This window comes from Dermacentor variabilis, chromosome 8 (genome assembly GCF_050947875.1).
Source record: "Dermacentor variabilis isolate Ectoservices chromosome 8, ASM5094787v1, whole genome shotgun sequence".
In the NCBI taxonomy this organism is placed as follows: domain Eukaryota; kingdom Metazoa; phylum Arthropoda; class Arachnida; order Ixodida; family Ixodidae; genus Dermacentor; species Dermacentor variabilis.
Genome location: NC_134575.1, coordinates 4897022 through 4917719, shown reverse-complemented (window position 1 = coordinate 4917719; position 20698 = coordinate 4897022). Strand labels below are relative to the sequence as shown.

General features: G+C 47.7%; 1 protein-coding gene across 2 annotated transcripts in view; it reads right to left on the bottom strand.

Annotated features, from left to right (window-relative positions):
• Window positions 1-761: 761 nt before the first annotated feature.
• LOC142590855 (uncharacterized) overlaps window positions 762-20698 on the bottom strand; it is a 73572-nt gene continuing 53635 nt past the window's right edge. For both annotated transcript variants that reach the window (XM_075703253.1, XM_075703255.1), the window contains 8 exons: window positions 18517-18651; window positions 17736-17887; window positions 17345-17600; window positions 12469-12632; window positions 11694-11785; window positions 5430-5588; window positions 3863-3932; window positions 762-2106 (listed from right to left, as the gene is read on the bottom strand). In XM_075703253.1, the coding sequence (XP_075559368.1) occupies window positions 1955-2106; window positions 3863-3932; window positions 5430-5588; window positions 11694-11785; window positions 12469-12632; window positions 17345-17600; window positions 17736-17887; window positions 18517-18651 (1180 nt within the window). In that variant the 3' untranslated portion in view covers window positions 762-1954. The remainder of the gene's footprint in view (window positions 2107-3862; window positions 3933-5429; window positions 5589-11693; window positions 11786-12468; window positions 12633-17344; window positions 17601-17735; window positions 17888-18516; window positions 18652-20698) is intronic.

Genomic DNA, 20698 nt, shown 5'->3' with positions numbered 1-20698 from the left:
CAGTGTGAGCTCTGTTGTTTTACTGGGTCGTGTTCACTTCTGGAGTTTGCGATTCATTACCGACTATGACACGGAATGCAGTCCTGTGTCGCTTGTGATGGCGGAGACAACGCAGCATAGTTTCGTAAAAAATAAAAAAATAACATTTAGCGCATTTTAAGACAGTGCTTCTCCGCATCCTTACGTTACGTTTATTGCATAGTTTTTGTAAGTGACGAATGTCTACCAGATTTTGACTCCTATTATAATACAATATCATGCAATTAGCTTGTGTGTACATACTCGTATCTATTCTCCGTAGGAGATTCATGTTTAATTAAAGTCACGCGAACTCTAATTATGTTGACGACGTCCTGGATGCCAAGTGGGAGGCTAGAGGCGGGACAACGGTTTCTGTCTGGGAAACGAGCATCTAGCCGAGCAGCGGGTCATCCAGAGAAGAGGGAGGGAAGCCCTCGCAAATATTTAATTCAGCAACCTATAATTTACATTGTCACTGAGCCACCTCGGCGCTTACTTTCATCCTGTCTTTTATGAAAAAACTGCAATACGAAAAAGTGGGGTAGAAAACGTTAAAGATGATTGTCAAAGTCATCAGTATCTTTGTTGTGTAGCGTGCAGCATGTCCCCAATTTTATCCGGGGATCAGGGATCCTCGTGGCTTCAGCAGGAGACGCACACAGTGGCAATCTCGCTGCCAACCGCAACACCAAATAATACCGCGGCGCGTTATATTATTGTGGTAATGACGACACCCCCGTTGAAATCTACCGACAACAGCCTTCAACGCCCCAACAATTTACAACACCCCCGCTTTAAATGATAGAAATCGTGTGGCCTCGTAGCCAACAGTTAGTGATGGGGCACTGGGTATCCACAGCCGCGTCTTGCATATCCTGTGTATGTCATCCCCCTTGCCGCAATATCACTGTTTCCTCTAACGACAATGATTACGGTCACGAGGACTCGAAAAGAGATTTTTATTTCTTTAGAGCCATATCGTGGTAAAAGCCAGTAGACTGAACCTGTTTAACAGCGACGCGGCCCTGCAGTCTTAACGGCAGCCGCCGCCGGTCAGTCAGGATCGCGAGGACGCACGTGCCCCTAATACATGTTCCCTCCGCTTGTTCGCATCGCTTAGTCAATTTCGAGCACTGAAGCAAGCCTCGTAGATTATACTCGAACGCCCAATTATTGTTACGCAGCCACGGTGTAAATAAGTTGAAAACTAGCATGAGACGAAACCATCAGCTAATCTGTACCAATAAATTGCGTTTCTGAAATAGCGAAGGGACCACGTCGGCTACAGCACGTTCGGTGGGCCGCAAAATACGGAACACGATGGGCCTCGGCTTGGAACGATGGAACGTGATGGGCCTCGGACGAAGCCGACGGCCTCGGCTTGGATGTAGTTAATTAGTTGTCCTTAAAGGATGATCACATTGCACACCCTAAAGGAACTAAGATTCAGCCTGGTATGTTAGGAAAATATTTTCTATTAAAGAACATACAAATGAAATCTATGACGTCACACTGATGGGCGTGGCGGTTTTGGCGTGATGTTCAAGAAAGCTAAGTTTTACATTTATTATCTCCGCTGTCAAAAAACTCATCCCACCCAAAAGAATGAAACTACCTTTTCGTACTTGTCAAGATCACTTTCGTTGGCCCGTGTCCTCCCTTGCCTTCTTATTCGTCAAGTTCCATATCTTTTCAACGCTGGGGAATCCTTAAAGCATGCCCCAACCAGCCCATCTTCAGCCCGTGTCGCACGGTATTTTGAGACAGTACGTCTCAACGATCAGCCTCAACCCGTTTAATATAGCTGTCGAATGTTCCTCTCAGAATACTTCTGGGCAAGTGGAAGTCGGTGTCCCATTGAAGTTAGCACTGCCATGATTTGCACGACCGCCCCCGATCCAGTGCTCGAGCGCCCCGCAGTTGTTTGCAGGCCTCAGAGTGGTTCACTCGCCGTAGTCGTCCAGTCCGGCGCGCCGCTTCTGCTGCCTTCCCTTTCTGCACGAAATGGCGGCCGGTGGTGAGGCGACGCAGAGTGGCTCCTATGCACGACCAACTCGGGGGTGAGCTCCGTGACGTCGGGGCACCCTGCGCACGAACCGCGGGAAATGCGAACAATGCGTACAAGAGAAATGCGAACAAGAGAGGAGAGCTGGCCCGATAAGCGGAGCAACGCCATGAGCAACGCCAACTTCCGGCTTCACTTTAGCTTCACAAAGAGTGACGTCAGGGCCTCTCCTTAGTTTCCTTCCTCCGTGTTCCGAGTGCTGTTTGTGCGCCTAAATCTTTTGCGGCATGGCGTTAACTTGTCCTCACAGCCAAAAAAAAAAAAATTATAGGGTTTTACGTGCCAAAACCACTTACTGATTATGAGGCACGCCGTAGTACAGGACTCCGGAAATTTCGACCACCTGGGGTTCTTTAACGTGTACCTAAATCTAAGCACACGGGTGTTTTTCGCATTCCGCCCCCATCGAAATGCGGCCGCCGTGCCTGACAGCCAGAACATCGCAATCATATTGCTAGTACTTCGGCTACGTCAAAAACGGAAGCGGACCATGTACATGCGAAAGCTATTCGACAAGCGCCCTCAACTCGGCGACTACCACCAGCTAGTACAGGAGCTGCGAAATGCAGCTTACCTGTGGCGAGACCACACTGCTTTCGTATAGCTTCCCACGCGTTGTTCTTCCGCTCTGTGTCGCGGTAGTCCTTGCGTTTCACATTGTATACACATGGAAGGTTGCTAATTGCTTCAAGCAGGCGTCCCCACTCGCGCTGTCATCACACACGGATGTTGAAAAAACCACAGCCGCACTGTCAGTACGCGCACCGCAGGTCGCCATTCTGCCTTCTGCTCGCTGCCGCTACAGCGCGCAGTGCATTCTGGTCTAGCGGCAGCCGAGCGAAATAGAACACGCTCTATGTCTGCGCCGGCGGCGTTGAGTTCGCCAAGCGCACCTGAGCGCGCCGGCTACGCCTTGACGCCGGACTAGACTGCGCGCTTTTCACCGACGTCGCTTAACCGCGCCGCACGTGGCCGCGCGCGCGCGTTACGCCGGAGTATATCTTGCCCTTAAGAGACGGTACAACCGCTTCCCTTTCGCCCTATATAGAAACAAAAATAAATGCCGATGACACCCAAACCAAGTAAGAGCTCGCAAAAAAATAAAAAAATAATGAATTGCAACAAACTAGGCATGGGAAGTTTGCTGCCATGTGCTACTGAGAAAAAACGGATTATTCTTCCCATTGATGAGCTGCATAGAAGGCAGGGATTGTGATCAAGCGCATTGTACCAGGTATAGGGATGATGCGTTTTTGCTGGCGTACAGGAAACGCGAACGAGCAGTTGAATTCCCGTAACTGCTCGGATGTTGTAGTTGATCTGCAAATTTTAGTGCGCACTAGGAGCGCTAAAATGCAAGCAGTATTCTAAAAGTGTGAGACACTGAGCACGAAAGCAGTAAAGATGCTCCGCTACTGTCATCTGCTTTCTTTTCTCGTTGCTAGAGCTGTTCGAGGATCTGAACGAGCGATAAGGGATGGATACTTTGCTAAAACATTAAAGCTTTAACGAGAAATATGGGTGGAGTCCTTCGTGCGATTAACTGCATAAAGACAGCAATGCAGAAAAAGATACGTACACATACCTGGTCAGCCCTTCAAAGGAATAATTTTAAACGGATAGCTGAGCTTTTACTTTCACCAGCACAAGGTGTAGATGTGCTGCGCACGTTGCGGGCGTGGAAATTAAGCGTTTTATTTACGCAAATCTTGGTGGAAGGAATGGAATGGCCTCTGGGCATATACAGGAATGTAGGGTTAGCTGAGAAACACTCACCTAGTAGCCTGAGTGTCCGCTCAAGCTCAGATCTGTATATGTCAAGCACCGTGCTCACACCCGACTTGCCCTGTCAGAGAGACGAGTCGCCAAGTTGTGCAATGATTACACGGAGCTTCCTGGATTCTCGTTTGGAGGCACTAAAGCAACGATTATATTCTAGGATTTATGGTCGGAGAGGCACTGAAATTTCGCCTGATTGGCTTTCAGACGGTCATATTTTAAATTATGGAGTTTTACGTGCCAAAACCACTTTCTGATTATGAGACACGTCGTAGTGGAGGACTCCGGAAATTTCGACCACCTGGGGTTCTTTAACGTGCAGCTAAATCTAAGTACACGGGTGTTTTCGCATTTCGCCCCCATCGAAATGCGGCCGCCGTGGCCGGGATTCGATCCCGCGACCTCATGCTCAGCAGCCGAACACCATAGCCACTGAGCAACCACGGCGGGTGACGGACATATTGCAAGCAACCATGCTAATCAGCTTGCGCCGCTTAATATTTCAGTAAATGTGTCATATTCTTTGTTTTTATCTGCTGAGTGGAATAAGCTTTGGCTTTTGATAGCAGAAAAATGATTAACCTTGTGGTTAAAGCCTGTAGGTCGTTCCAATCTCTCTTCAGAGTACCTTGCAATACTGCCGAGGGGAGTTTGCTGAACATAGGTTAGTGGGTTTAGTGGTATAATTAACTTTGTTTGATTGACACGTGGTGCTTCAGGACTCAAGGGCCAGAAATGGCCAAAGAGCACAGTATGATTACATTTCGAAATGGCAACAGTGTAAAAGACAAATGTGCAAAAGAAAGACGTTCACACCATGCACGTCACCATCATGCATGACGTACTGCTACGCCAACTAGCTTTTATTGTAACGGCTCATGTTTCACACAGGTTACGACCCACCGCATTGGTTTTATCTCTACAACCTCCTGCTGTTGAACACGAAGCCGGGGGCTCGGCTTCCGATCGCGACCGCCGTACTCTGATAACGAGCATAGTGCTAAGTTGCCAGTGTACCGAGGTTTGGATGCGCTTTAATGAACCCCAGGCTACGGTCGTTGCTGACTGAACATCTTTTACGGCCTCAGAAATCTTCGCGGCGGAAGAAAAGCTTTTCATCTTGATATTATTTATTCTGCGGCGAAAGCTTTGTGATATCGTGAAATCTAAATGGCTACAGTAACATTAACGCTTCTGATTAAGCACGGTATTCGTAACTTGGTTCCTGCCGGTTTACAATGATTTGTGCAACGGCCTTCCATTGTATGGCTGGAGTGTGGCCGCGTTATGTCCATTCTATATGTTTACTTGACATTTAGCATGCTAACGTGGCTGCGTTCCCTCGAGTGTATATCTGGAAGTTAGAAGATCGATTAATTCCTTCCGCATGCTTAAGCTCACGAGTATGATGATGATCATGATCATGATGCGAAGACTTGCACTAAAGCCCGTAAGCATTCGGCAGCAATTTTCAGCCTCGTTATCTTGGTGGGCTGTCGTTATTCGTACACGCAAAGATTAATCTCGCTGACCGTTGCTATCGTGTGCACATGCTGTGACTTACGTTGTAAGCGAGCCCCCAGACTACAGGTCTGCCAATGAAGGCTGCTCGAGCTCCTAGAGCCAGCGCCCGGGCCACGTCGGCGCCCGTACGAACTCCACTGTCCAGATACACTTCAAGGCGACCGCCAACAGCTTCCACGATCTCGGGCAGGACGTCGATCTGTGAGAGACACCCGGAGTCGGGGACCACGTTCATGGAGAGTCTGCTGTGTGGACAGTTGGTACGCGGTATTTAGAACGGGAACAGAGCAACGATCCGGGACAAGGAAGAGGAACCGACAACGCCATGTCTTTCTTTCTTTTTGTCCCGGTGTCCTGTACTGGACGCAATCAAAATTTTGCCATATTGTCATATTCTGCAATGACGTCGTTTCGAGACAATCAGAGATGCCGTGGCAACTCTTTGAACGAATCAGAAGTGACAGGACGGCGCATTCGAAAATATGCGGAATTTAACAATGTCCAGAATAGCATCCTCATTTTTTTGCGCTATTTTCATCTTAAATACCGCGTTCGGAGCTGTAACAACAGTCACACATAACTTATTTGAAATGTCCTGCGTTTTTTTAATGCGTTTTACGTTACTTCAGGCACTTTCTGGGGGCTATGTTTCTATGTAAGCATGTTTTTATCAAACCGTTTTCATGCCTATCTAGGTCACGTCTACCTAGGTCTAATGGGTCGATCGGGATGATGTGCCGACAGGACAGGGTTCGAAATCCAGCATAAGACTAGCTTGGGTCACGTAGTATGTGGCAATGTGTACACACGTGTCACTCTTCAATAAACATCTCTCAGCCGATGTGAGCCACTGTAGATGCGAGGCTGGAAGGTACCGCTGTTGGAAGAAACTCTTTGACGCCTACTTGGAGTACCGGGTATGTGCCAGTATGTGTGCGCCAATCTTCAATAAACGCCTTTGACGTCTAATTCGATAACTAGGTATGTTATACTGGAAATGTGCCACTCTGCAATGACCAAAAAAAATGAAACATCCCTCAAATTTCCCCGATGATGAGCGGAATTGAGCCCACCTCACAAGGGTTCCTCAAGGGCAGCAACCTGATGCATTATCAGGCTGCCGTTCAAATGCACTGGATATGTGCCGCCCCTCAATGAACCTCTCGCCAACTTGGGCTGCTTAGTACATGCCACTAAGGGTGCGGCAGGCCAAGGAACACCTCTCAGCATTCACAGGCAACGGCGCGCCACGCTTCTAGCCTCGGAGTCGGCGCGAACTACTCGGCAGCGCCACTAGATGGCGCAGCGTGTCCATAAAAAAAGAGGCAGAGAGGCGCCCGGTCGCCGCATGACGCGTTTCTGAGCGTTCGCCTGCTATTCTTTTGTTCGGGGCGACCGCTTTGGGACTCAGTCACAGGGATGCTTGCGTCGCTGTCCAATCATTCCTTACAGAATCTAAACGAATGCCCTGATAAATTCTTTTTTTAACTTTTAAATTTATTATTACTCATTCCATATGACCTTCCTGATTTTACCAGTTAATTCTACGCTATAAAATGCTAATTCCATAGATATTAGGAAATTTATGCCACAAATTAATTCGGAATAATCCACCCATTTCTTGGCCAATCCCCCATCATGGGTAGGAGCCACATATGCGACAGGCTACAACAACATACACCGGCGCGCCATGAATTTCGGAGGCCACGCGCGGGCTTCGTGGTGGCGGCGCTAGATGGCGCCCAGTGTTCTTAGGAAAACGTGAGAGAGGAGTCCCGCCGCAGTACATGCCTCATGCATAACTCGTCTCGATGGTGAAAATAAGTTTTGTCGCTATATTTATTGGTAAATGCATTACCGCCGACTATTATCGTGAGATGGGGTTCGGCCGCAATGTTTATCTTCCTTTTTACTTTATTTTTGCACTTCGAAAAAGTTAAACCCGGTACAAATGTATAAACAAAAAAAGTTATTCGCTTGGGTTGCCTCGCGGCATAGCCTCAAAATGAAATTAAATATAAGTGTGAAGGCCAGTTCCATGCAGATAAATATTTTTCCATGCATAAATTTTTCTATCTCCACAACACTACCATTGAATTTTATAGATTTTGAACAATAATTTACCAGCATAGAGACAATTAGCTTCTGTTACTTGCGGAAATTTGCACATAGCAAGTTATGCTTACTATGCGCATAGGCGAGTGTGAACGATACTGGGCTGGTTCCGCTTGCGTACCGAGCAGCTAGTTTTTACAGATTTTACACAAATCAAACATCGTTTACACAGTAGCGCAATAAGCACACGGACGGCGAAAGAAGTAGACGGGACATAGCGCTAACTAACAAGTGAGTGTTTATTGCACGAGAACAGATACATACATAATCGCACAAAAGGAAGCTAGAAGGAAGGCACACAAACAAATCAACCCAGCAAGTTCAACTGACACAGGCGACTAAAGGCCGGGGTACATGGAGCACTTTTACGGCGGTAAGTCTGCGGTTTTCGCCCGACGGCGCGCATTCGACGCCCGGTGTCGAGAAAAACGTCCGCCGCCGCCGATCAGGACCCGCCAGATATTTGACTCGCGTCGTCGGACGCTGCCGGAAGCTGCCAGCGAGGGCAGCCAATCATGGCTCACTGGCCGACACCTCCGTCACTTCCGTCTTCCTCGCCGGCACATGCTTTTCGCGTGCGCGCTTCTCTGTTCGCGGGCGTGGCACTTTGTGTTAGCGACATGGCCGTGACTTCAAAAGGCAGCTCCCGTGGAATTTAACGATAAGCTTATCTGCGCGGTGCAGAAGCGTCCCGTATTGTGGGATGGTGGAAGGGTCGATTGTAGAGATTATGAAGACGGAGACGTGTCACGGTGTCGATCGCTTCCGATTACGCACAGCGTGGCCTATATACCGCTTATTTACAACTCACTCTCTCCGCTAAACAGGCACCAAAATATACTGATACATTATTAAAAGCAACTGAAGGAGCTTTAGACAAAGTTTTAGGGTTTTTATTTTGTATTTTGCTTTTGTAAAAAATGAGCAAAGGTCTATAAACTTTATTTGAGCATTTTATGTTGACTAAAGCAGTTTTGCCTTGTCTGGCAGCACTGAGGCGGCACCCGCCGCTATTTCGCTCCGTGTGTCCCCAGCCAGCGGAAGTTGGGCGTCACGCCGCTGCGGCGTTTTCTGCTGTGTGAAATTCGTCGAGAAAAACGCGCCATGTATCCCGGCCTTAACGCGGCAAAAACATTTCTTTCTCTGATAAGGAGACAGACGGGTAACTAACGCAATCTCTGTTCCTGTCTGGGTGTGACAAGAGGCACCGCGATCCGTTTGTTTCTTGTGTTGAAAGGTTGGCTTACTGCATTCCGTGGACCTGTGGCAAAGAGTTTGTCGGGTAGACAGGCAGGTGCATCAACGAGCAATTGCGTGAGCACAGCATTGAATAGTTTGTCCTATCAGGCCACCTTGCCCCGCATTGCGCGCACGCTGCGGATGCAGGCCTCTGTTTAATCGCGCTCATTCGCTGGCCGGAAACCCTGACCAGAGAAATAGTAGGAGCTGCAGAGATTAGGAACAGGAGTTGCGTTAGTTGCCCGTCAATCTCTTTATCAGAAAAATTAATCTTTTGTTGCGTTAGCCGCCTGTGTCAGCTGAACTGGCTGGGTTGATATGCTTATGTGCGTTCCTTTTCCCTTATACTTTTGTGCGATTAGGAATATATCTGTTCTCGTGCAATAAACACTCAGTTGTTTTGTTAGCACTGTGTCCCGTCTGCTTCTTTCGCCATCCGTGTGTTTTTACGTTAATGTGTAGATAATGTCATAGGAAGAAAGTACCACTCTGCCCTTTTGTAACTCAAACAACCTGTGGAGTGAACATACACGTTAAACCTGACGACTCCATCCGAAGGTACCTGTCAGTTGCTCCATGCATGTTATTGCAAACAAAGTAACCCTTAAAACTGGCGAAAGCTAATCAGACTAAAACCCAGCAGCATGGTGGTGGCCATTTCGTAAGGTGACAGCACGACCTTTAGATAGCTAAATGTAGGCTGATCATCGACGTTTGTAAGTGTTAGTTCTATCGCTAACTGCGAACAGTTCTATACAAAGTCAAGTTATGGAGACTCAGGAAGCCAAGGAAAGCGTAGGGAAAATTAACTCTGTTTGTTAACTGAAAAAGGCAAATAATAGGGGAAAGGCAAATAAACATGAACGGAAAGACAACTTGGCGGTGGTGGGAGCCGATGTTCGCCTCTTTCGCATTACGCGTGCACTGCTCTAACGTTGAGCTACCGCGGAGGACGTTCTGGCGTCCACTTTCCTGGGTATCTGTGAACGTGTACTAGATATAGCACTGAAAGTGTCAGCCAGTGTCACTTGCGACCCTGGGTGACCAGGACATTCTTTCAACCGCACGTGAATTAACTGCTCAAAAGCAGCAAACTATTCAAAGTTTGGTAGTTTCACACGAAGGGTGAATTCTTGACAGCAAGGTTTGGAGTTGAGCTTGAACTGCTCGGATGATGTTCTAGCTGAACGCCTGCGTGACCTGTTGGCGCGACGCAGCACGCGTTGCGAGTTTCACTCGTGAATTGCATTTCGCTGAAACCACGAATCGCCGTTGTCAGGTATCGTCTTCTCAGCCTAGCAAACAACTTTCTGTACGCAATCCTCACCCTTCTCGAGTTGTTTTGCATAAAGGAACTCTTACAGTGAATCGATACTTTTCAAACCGTACCGCAAAACGATCTGGTATATACTCTTGCAGTTTTCTGCGCAAGACACAACTAAGGCGTTTTTTACAAGTAAATTCCTCTTCGATGATCGTAGCCTCCTCACTGTTTTCAATATGCTCACTGAGAGAAACAAAAGGAACAGGCCAACCTGGCTAAGGTTGCAGTTTCGTAAAACGTAAAAGCAACGTGCTTACTGCGGCCCCGCGTTCGTTTGGGAGACTACATGTTGCGGCGCTTTCTCACCTGAGGCGCTGAGGGCCGTTTTCCACGAATGCCCCCTGGGCCGCGCTATTCTGCCATAGTGCAACATTTGCTACGTCGGCTATAGCAGCCAAATGCGGAGCGCGCACTTAAGGTGCTATATACGAAGCGACGTACGCTTATAAGCGTTCAGTAAGCAGCAGCCAGGAGTGAGCGCTAACCGCCATTCCTCTCCAGGAGTGGCAGTGCTGTGCTTAAGTTTCATGTGGTTCGAGGCTGGTTTAATTGAAAACTAATCGAAATTAACGATACCAAATGGTTGCGACAGTGATGAGCCATGCGGCCAAATAGTTATTCCTATATACGCGACGATGACGATAGTCACCTTGCGGAAGTGCGTAATTGTGTCAAAATTCAAAACGCATTCGAAATTCGATTTCCGTTAACTTCGGCCTGTTTAGTTAGCTGCGTCAATTCCATACACTTTAACAGTATGCAGAAGCGCACTGATCCAAACGCCCTTTTTGATCGATGTAAAACAGAATTAGAAGAAGAAAAGCTTACGTGCCAAAATAAAGATGTGGTTACGAGGCAGCCGTGTACAGCGGGGGACTCGGCCATTTCGCCCCCGTCGAAATGCGGCCGCAGTGGCGTGTGGTTTGATAACGCGACCCAGCGCTTAGCAGCGCAACGCCATTAACCGCTAAGCCACCGCGGCGGGTCACCTGTCAGTAGCAAAGCACCTACGGGGATCTTGAATATGAAGAAATATGCAAGTCACCGGCAGCTTCCAAAGGTGACAGGAGAGCGCCTCTGTTAGAAAACGGCGGGATCGGAGAGAACTTCGCGTCCCCCCTGCGAGCTGCACTGTCCGCGCAAGGCTGCGACATTTGGCTGACATCGTCACGGCTACGACGCATGCTATCCGCGGAACGTGTTTTTCAGCCCAAGGAGTGGTTTAGGGTCCCTTTGAGGGGGCTTTCTGTATATTGGTGCTATGCTACCTGATGGCATCGAGTCTGCGAAGGTCTACACGCTCGCAATGAAATGAGGGAGACGTTTGTTGTTCTGTCTGGTCTACTGGCTGCATTTTTGCTTTTAACTATAGCAAAAACTGGAACCTCTCCGTTTCCTTATCTTCTTAGGAAGGCTGTTAGAAAGTAATAGTGTCGGTAGTAATTTCACATCTCACTCGCATAGGAGCACTTTTTACCTCCGGTATGTGCTCACCGAGCCAACAATTGTGCCGTTGTTCGCTCGCTCTGTTAACTATTCATTAATGCAATCGATTCCTAATCGATTCTTAATCGTGAGGTGTTAGCAAAACTTATAGTTTACGCAGTAGTTTATCAAATAACGCACCGAAGCCGGGGTGCCATCCAGCTGGCGCCCGCCGTGGTTGGACACGATGATGGCTGCAGCTCCGCTCTGGTGGCACTTTATGGCGGCTGCAGCTGGAACGGCAGTTACCAGCGTTGGCACAACGTGCGTAATGTAAATTTGCGCCGTTAAAACCTCCACACGCACGCACGCACGCACGCACGCACGCACGCACGCACGCACGCACGCACGCACGCACGCACGCACGCACGCACGCACGCACGCACGCACGCACACACACACACACACACACACACACACACACACACACACACACACACACACACACACACACACATACATACACACACACACACATATATATATATATATATATATTTACGCACACGGTGTTTAATGCAGAACCAGATGAATCTGGTTGATAGGCGCGCTTTGATCGGTCCCGAGGCAGCTTGACTCACGTAGTGAGCTCGTGACAATATATATATATATATATATATATATATATATATATATATATATATATATATATATATATATATATATATATATATATATATATATATATATATATATATATATATATAATAGCTCTAAACGTCCGTGATCGAGCTTTTTTATATTCAGTGGATATTGGTGTTGGTATTGTGTGCAAGTTGCGGCATGTTGCAACAACTGCGGTGCCATGCAATTTCTAGAGCACAGCTTGCGCATGCTTGTGTGTGTTCGTGCCTGTAGTTTTTGAGGACTACGCAAGAAGAAAGTCCCTCGGCCTGCGAGGAGATTTGCGACTTACGCGTGAGGACGCCCTTCATGACAACCGGCAGCCCGGAAAGATTTCGCAGCCAGGCAACGTCTGACCAGGCTACGCTGGGCGAGATGAGGTCATCGACGAATGCGTCGAAGTCGGGGTGGTTTTTGACAGTCGCCGTGGGAAGCGAGCCCTCCAATGTGCCGAACCTAAGCGGCAAATGGAGGCAGGCTCTCTATCGAACATTTTTGCAACATCGCTAGGGGACGTGACAATAAAGACAACACATGGGCGCAAGTAACAAGCTTTATGTGAAAGAACATGCAGTTCATACTGAAAGAAGCTGTTTCTTTAGTGAAACTGGATGCTCGAGATGAAGTGCACATGTGGGAACCGAAGTGCCACGCAGGCGCAACCGGACGCTTGTCTGGCATCTGTTATTCTCTTTGTCACCACGCCACATTTAAAACATATTTGACGGGTTCGGCTCCCATAGAAGTCCCCGAAAGACCGAATTACTGAGCACACCCCCAAGACACAGTAACGAAAATTTGCAAATGTGCACGTTTTCCACTTTTCAGTATAGGTTATAGTAAAAATAATTTGCCCTATATTATGGGAATAGGAGACCCAAAGTAATGTGAGGTCTAAGCGTCGATGGCAGTAGCTGTTACACTATCCAACAACGATGCAAGTTGCTGTGTGAGAGAGCATATAACATGGTCAGTGACGGTGACGTGAGCCTGCAGAACCCTATCGTCACGTCGATTCTACTTTCAGGTAACAAAAGGTGACACGAAAATCAGCGCCCGCGTAGATCTCTCCGGGCTCGGGCGATGGCACATACAATGAGAGGGGCGCTTCGGTGAGGAAGCCTTGGAACGCATGTGTATTAGATTTCAATGCGGTCGGTCGTTCGTATGAATAAGATGTCAGCCGTAGGCGCGGAGGTGTTATCAATTTATTTATTTATTTATTTATTTATTTATTTATTTATTTATTTCGCAATAGATAAAGACGTTTAATCGGTCCCTTCGGCTTCGGCCAAAGTGAAACAGGCGTACTGCTTGCATGCTCGAGTAATCAAACAAATACCGCCATACTCCGCGCACAACTTTCATACTCAGCCAACTGACAATTATAATTTATTCAGTTGTACGCCTAAGCAAGCATTTACGAGATCCGCGATGATGTACTTATACCCCCGCTTATGTCAACACAGCAATTACTCGTACTTTTGGTAGCAGCGCGAAAGCAGCCCGAACAAAAGGAAGAAACACAACGCCGTTTCTTTGGAGTGTTTCTTCCTTGTTTCCGCGAAAACACCCGTGTACTTAGATTTAGGTGCAGGTTAAAGAACCCCAGGTGGTCAAAATATTCGGAGTCCTCCACTATACGTCGTGTCTCATAATCAAAAAGTGGTTTTGGCACGTAAAACACCATAAATCAATAATTGTTTCCGCGTTGCTTTTGCATTGTTGCTAAAAGTACGATGAATCCTAACCAACTCGCCCACTTTGCTATCTTGCTACAGCAATCACACGCAGTTTTGAAAAGAAAGGCACTTTTAGCATCGACCGCCGGTTCTGCATTGGTGAGTGAGCAAGCTTTCGTGTATAACTTGTGTGAGTAGTAGAGAAAAGGTATCATAACAGGCCGAGGGCTGAAAAAAGAAATAGCGCAGAAAAAGCAACATGTCAAAAAGTGCTTCGGAGACCACGGTTTTGAGGTGGAGCAGTGGCAGCGTCTCCCAATGTTCGAGTTTCCTTTTTTTTCAGTTCAGAGTATCAGAAACGTTATAGATATTCAGTTTCACTACATTCTTTCGAACTAAGCGTTGTGAAAGTTCCGTCTAGTCCGTCTAGTCCACAACATTTAGACGTGTCAATTTCCAGTTAAAAATTTTCTAAGCCCGCACAATTTACTACAATGCCTGGTAATGGTAGGAGCAGACTCTAAACATTAAAAACAGGGCTATTGTCATTGTCCCGTCCAAAGACGAATTTAACGCACTCATTACAAGCGTCGGCAATGATTAGAGGGTTGAAGCACGATTTATTGCTAATAAGAAATGAGGGGGACGATGAACAAGGGGTGGTTGGCTGATTTCTGAAATTTGGGTGGATTTGTCTCACTGGAAACAACCAGGTTTTGTTGTAGTAAAATTCTTTGGCCTGAGGCGTCTTTTTTTTAACGTGAGTTTAAGCGAGAATAGCAAATAGCTACGGCTTTTATCAGTCTAGTTACGTCGTCGAAGACCTTTAAGGTGATGGAGTGTCTCGATAATTTCTTTTGTATACGATGGATGTTTACTTTAACACGTTTACTTGGGACAAATTTAGCTATGCATTTGCGCGCGTATATTGCAGTACTTATCAACCAACTCATCAACACTACTATCATAACTAGAGAATAACAATTCATCAAAAGATGCTGCCAGTACACCAAGAATAGTGTCGTCATTTGCACGACTGAAGTCGGTTACTGTCTTTAGTGACGTTCTGCTGCACTCACAGGCGAGCTTTCAGCTGACATCAAGCGTTTTGTGGTTGGGCAGACCCTTGACTGCATTGAATTTGAAACGGTTGTCTAAGAGTTGTTCGTTTAGGAAAAATAAGGTGCCAGCTGCTTTACGGGAAACCACACAAAGCTGGTGCCTCGCTGCAGCGGACGAACAGCGAAGCCATTAATTAACCATCGTTTTGCTGTGATGCGCTGTCCTGGTGCGTTATTTTGAGGCAATTCATATTGTTTTTTTCAAGTGGAACCGAAATTGTTTTACCTTCAAAAAGGGCACTGACGAATCTTTTTTTTCCACAAAATTAAGTTCCAGGCTTTAGGCGGTGCAGGATCTGTAGTTATCATTAACATTATGTATCTACTGGCAACCCACGTTCGACCTTATCGGAAGTCAAGCCGTAACAAGAAGGAAAAAGTTAAAGGATCGTAAAGTAAAACTACAACTGACTGAAAGGAATTACAACAGCACCGAAAGTGGGATGAGTTGATAAACATAATTAGCTTCACCATTTATGTCCGCAGCAGAACGAAGGCTTCTCCCAGCAATCTCCAATTACTCCTGTATTGCGCTAGCTGATTCTAATTTGCGCCTGCAAATTTCCTAATTTCATCACCCCACCTAATTTTCTGCCGTCCTCGACTCGACTGCGCTTCCCTTGATACCCATTCTGTAACTCTAGTGGTACACCGGTTATCTACTCTATGCATTGCATGGCCTGGTCAGCACTTTTCTTTCTCTTTGGGTCAACTACGCTATCGGCTATCCTCGTTTACTTTCTGATCCACACCGCTCTCTTCCTGTCTCTTAACGTTACGTCTAACATTTTTCGTCCCATCGCTCCTTGCGCAGTACTTGTTCTCAAGCTTCTTTGTTAACCTCCAAGTTTCTGCCCCATTTGTTAGCACCGGCAGAATGCAATGATTGTACACTTTTCTTTCAACTACACTGGTAAACTCCGAGTCAGGATTTGGTAATGCCTGTCGGATGCACTGCAACTCATTTTTATTCTTCTGTATGTTTCCTTCTCATGACCAGGGTCCCCTGTGAGTAATTGACCTAGATAAACGTACTCCTGTACAGACTCTAGAGACTGACTGGCAATCATGTATTCTTGTTTCCTTGCCAGGCTTTTGAACAGTACCTTTGTCTTCTGCATATCATTCTTCAACCCTACTCTTACACAGGTCCTCATTAATTTGTTGCAATTCATCACCAGTATTGCTAAACAGTTGATATTATTCATGGTTAAGCTGCAACGCGCACAAGAGAAACAAGCGGTGACTCACAAATCAGGTTATTTTTTTGTAAAACATGGTACATATATGCCCCAGCCTACTACAATGAGCTCCAATGTGTGGAATGACTCAACGACAGTTAAACAACATCAACAAAGAGCTTCCGGGTCATGTATTAGGAAAAGCGAATTCTTTTTAGGTTTAACAGTTCATGAATGTTCATGAATTACGGTTAGCCGGGGTATATACGTACCATGTTTTCCAAAAATAAACTCAGCTGCGCGTCAGCGTTTCTTTGCTAACTTCCTCTGTCCTCTGCTTTTTGTGTGCCCTCCAGTTTAACCGTGACTGAAAGAGCGTGGAATAGCAAATTTAGTGCCGGCATAAGGCAACCATTCCTATCGCTCGGATCTATTCCTTTCTTATCATGCGCCACTCATAAGCCGCCATCTCTGGTGATAACGTAGACGGAGCGCCGTTCGGACTAATGGTGAAACGCGAAAAGCATAAGAATTGTGCTAAAGAAACCTTACATTATTTCAACTGACGTCTGCCTTGCATAAGGCACCGCTGGCGTATGTGATCTCGCTCAACATTGTCGCGTGAAGAGCGCATCAAAGAACGTAATCTAAGAACTTAATAAACACAGGTTTTGCTTTGGCAAAAGCTGTGTTTTTGCCGTGGTGCGTTATCGCGGCGCCACCTAGCATGCAGTCGGCGACGGGTGGTGGTTATCGTTGTTGTTGGTTGTTGCCGCTGCGATTACAGTCGACATCTTTGCTTTTTTTAACCTTCTTTATGCTATTTTGCTTGATTACGACACACAATGGGCTTTAGACAGAATCGCGCGAGCTAGTGCAACTAAGCATACAGAGGAGAGTTTGTGTGCGTCTGCACACTTGGAGACAAGTCTACTTGTCGTTGAAGATAAGTCCACTTGTCGAAACGTTGGCTCCTGCATTCACCTTGTTCACGTTTTGCTCATCGTCTTGAATTTCCATCTCCCGCATTCCCCGTGTTTTCCCTGCACACTTGGAGTCACTTATAACCGACAAGAGGCTTCATAGAAGACACTTTCCTAACTATCGCAAAGATTAGTCGTACAACTTGCTGTCGCAAGTGTGAAAAAGAGAAAGGTTGTTTTCCAGGCACGATCGAGGCTAACCTCAAGTGCGTGGGCAGGTGGAAGCGGTACTTGTTGGCCATGACCTTCTGTCCGAAAACTGGCGAATCGGCGGTGAGCACGATGGCGGAGAATCCCGCGGCGGCGGCCCGCTTCACCAGAGACTCAGTGAGGGCGCGATCCTTGTAGAGGTACGTTTGCAGCCACAGGATGCAGTTGGGGGCGCTGCGGCGAATCTCCTCCAGAGAGATGGTGCTCATCGAACTCAGTATCATCACTGTGCCAGCTTCTTCGGCGGCTACGAAGCAGGGCACAAGTTAGTTGGCTGATCGGTGTGCTTTAGTGGGCCACTAGAGGCAACCATTAAATCGACTAAGATTGCTTAACTTTCCTGCTTAGCTCATGCAAAACAGCGTTGATAGGTGTAACATACCTTTAGCGGTGCCAATTTCGCCGTCAGGGTGCGCTAGCTGGTGCATCGCTGAGGGCGAGAATCCGACGGGCATGGAAACGGACTGTCCCAGCAGAGTCGTCGTCGTGCTCACCCGAGACACGTCCACCAGCATGCGAGGCCTGAAGCGCAGTCTGCACACGAGTGGAGCGAGGGAGGGAGAGAGCGACGCGTAAGTGGTGCTACCTGTTGCGAATTGTACGTCTGTCGGGGGGGAGATTCATGACCGTGTGACGGGACGGGAAGCTGCAGCGGCTGTACTAAGCCTTCGCTTTGCAAGGACTGCAAGGGGAAGCATGACGCCTCGCAAGTCGGAACACATGTCGCTATGCAGAATGTCACAAAGCACGAGCTCGCTGAAGGACGCAAGAGTGCACCCGTGTTGAAGAGAAGGCAAGGTGTGAGACCAAACTACAGGACCATGTAAAAATTGAGAAGAAAGAGTACTCAGGCGGTGCGAAAAGTGAAACCAACGACAAAGCTGTAGGGCACTTGTTTACTTGGACCTCTCTAGTTGACGGGATTCGGGAGACATTTCAATGGTTCAAAGGTCAGCTGCGGCTGGCACGAATGGCACAATGGCGGCTGGCACGAGTGGCCTGGCAGTCAATAGAGACACAGTCAAAACATCTTCTGATTAATTGTATATTCGAGAACTCTGCAATGCGCTGTAAATTCAGGAATCATATTCAGGCTTCTATTCTGAGCAATGGTTCAGCGAAATACACAGCATTTGCGTTTGTAATGTTTTCAGGTTACTGACCTCTTGAAGGCCTCCTTGTTTTCCTTGAGCGTCTCCTCCTGGTCGGCACCGCTGTTGTAGTACCACCGGACGCCCGGCTCCAGCTTCGCGTTGGCGATTCGCTCTATGTCTGCTATGGTCACCGCAGCCAAGTCTCTGCAAGGAATTTGTGCTCGTGTGCTACAGTCAGAACCTCGTCAATATAGGTAGTGCCACACAATACGGCCGCAAAGTATGATTTCACTGCTTGTGGTAGAGTAACATTATAGGTGGGTTTAAGCTTGGAAGGTTGCTTCGGTCATTTGGTTCGTCTGAACGGAGCTACGTTTACATTTCTCTAGCATTCATCACCGGGCTGACTAAGTCAAATTTAAAGCCCGACATGTAGAGTCATAATACGAACATACCACAAACCAGAGCACGCACGATAAAGCGACATCGCTCGATTTCATCGCACTATTCCAATCATCGTCATTATTACGATGCCACAGCTTCTAAAATCATTTGTGGTAGTCTGAACACGCAATAACCATCTGCGTACGGCATCCTGCGCGCCGAAAGTGCGCAGGGGTGATTCGAAGAAAACGTGCAAATGTCTGGATACTAAAGATGCCGTGAAAAAACAGGAAAAAGAAAAGAAAAAAAAACATTTCTTTCTTTTTGCAGCCAAACCCGCAGGCTGCAATCAGTGGTACATACTGTTTGGAATCGGACCGCTGGTACGATCTGTTGGGAACTCGGCGCTGACGCCCGTGGTTGTACCTGGGTCGCAAGCCCCAAGGGTAGCGTTGGCCTGGCGGCCTGGGGTACAACTGGAAGCATCCGAAGGTCCCGGCAAAGCATGAGTCGACTGGTAACAACGAAACAACTTGTTTATTTTAACATCGCAAAGAGTTGGCGGTCAGGTTTGACCGTAGTAGAGAGACGGGAGAGCACTTCACTCAACAGAAGAAATCGGAGCCCTCCTTTTGGCGTCCGGGGGCAGCTGTTTTTATACTCTCGCAGTTGAGGGCAAGAAGGAACCCCTCAAAAGACGAGCACGTGAATGTACAATGGGCTAATGGTGACGCACACTGCCGTAGCGATGCCGTAGCACCATGTCGAGCACGATCTCGTAGCACCCTGTCGTGGCGCTGCCGGTCGGACACAATGACTGTAATGAGAGGATGGTCCCTGCTTTGGCATCGCCTGTTTCGGGCACAATGACTGGAACGAGATCCCTGCTTTGGCATCGCCTGTTTCGGGCCCAATAACTGGAATGAGATCCCTGCTTTGGCATCGCCTGTTTCGGGCACAATGACTGGAACGAGATCCCTGCTTTGGCATCGCCTGTTTCGGGCCCAATAACTGGAATGAGATCCCTGCTTTGGCATCGCCTGTTTCGGGCACAATGACTGGAATGCGAGGATGATCCCTAGGCGGTCGCATCGCCGCAGTCGCGCCTGGAAACACCTGGCGATGAGTGTTGCGGCGACGACGATCGGGCCAAAATGTCTGCCGCCCCGCCGCAGTCGCGCCGGCAAAACCACGTGTCGCAGGCGAAACGCAACAGACCGCCCCGCCGGGGGAAGGAGATCCCGATGGACAGGGGACTGCATCCGCTGTCCGGAGGGATGTCGCTCGATGATGCTCATAACCGAAGTCGGGCGTCCCTCGACGTTTCTTGAGCGCAGCGCACAGAGAAGGCCTCGTTCTCTCGTTCAGGTTCGCACGGGACACTGCAAAGTGACTTCGGGAGAGTTCACATTTTTGTTCTCGTTCCCGGCAAGCGTTAGAACTACGCTGAAACTCAACCGCTCAGTCAGCAAGCACGGCACAACCCTCACTAAGCCCTGCCAGGCTCTTTCCCCTTTTTATACCACTGCCTAGTTCCTTACAGTAGTCTAGCATCACTCAGAACGCGTCCACAAATTGAAAAATTGCACTAGAAAGCATATCATCACTTTGAAACACTAAACAAAAGCAATATGTTAAAAAAAAGAATCCTGCCTCAGGAAGAAAAACATCAGTAACAAACAATTTTGAGGCTGATTCCTACGTTAGGGGCTTCGACTTAAGCCATCGGCGTTACCGTTGAGACTCCCCTTTTTGTAACGCACCTCAAAGGAATATTGTTGTAAAGCGAGGCTCCAGCGCAGGAGGCGGCCATTTTTGGGAGAGATGGTCTGCAGCCATTGGAGAGGGCAGTGATCCGTCTCAATGA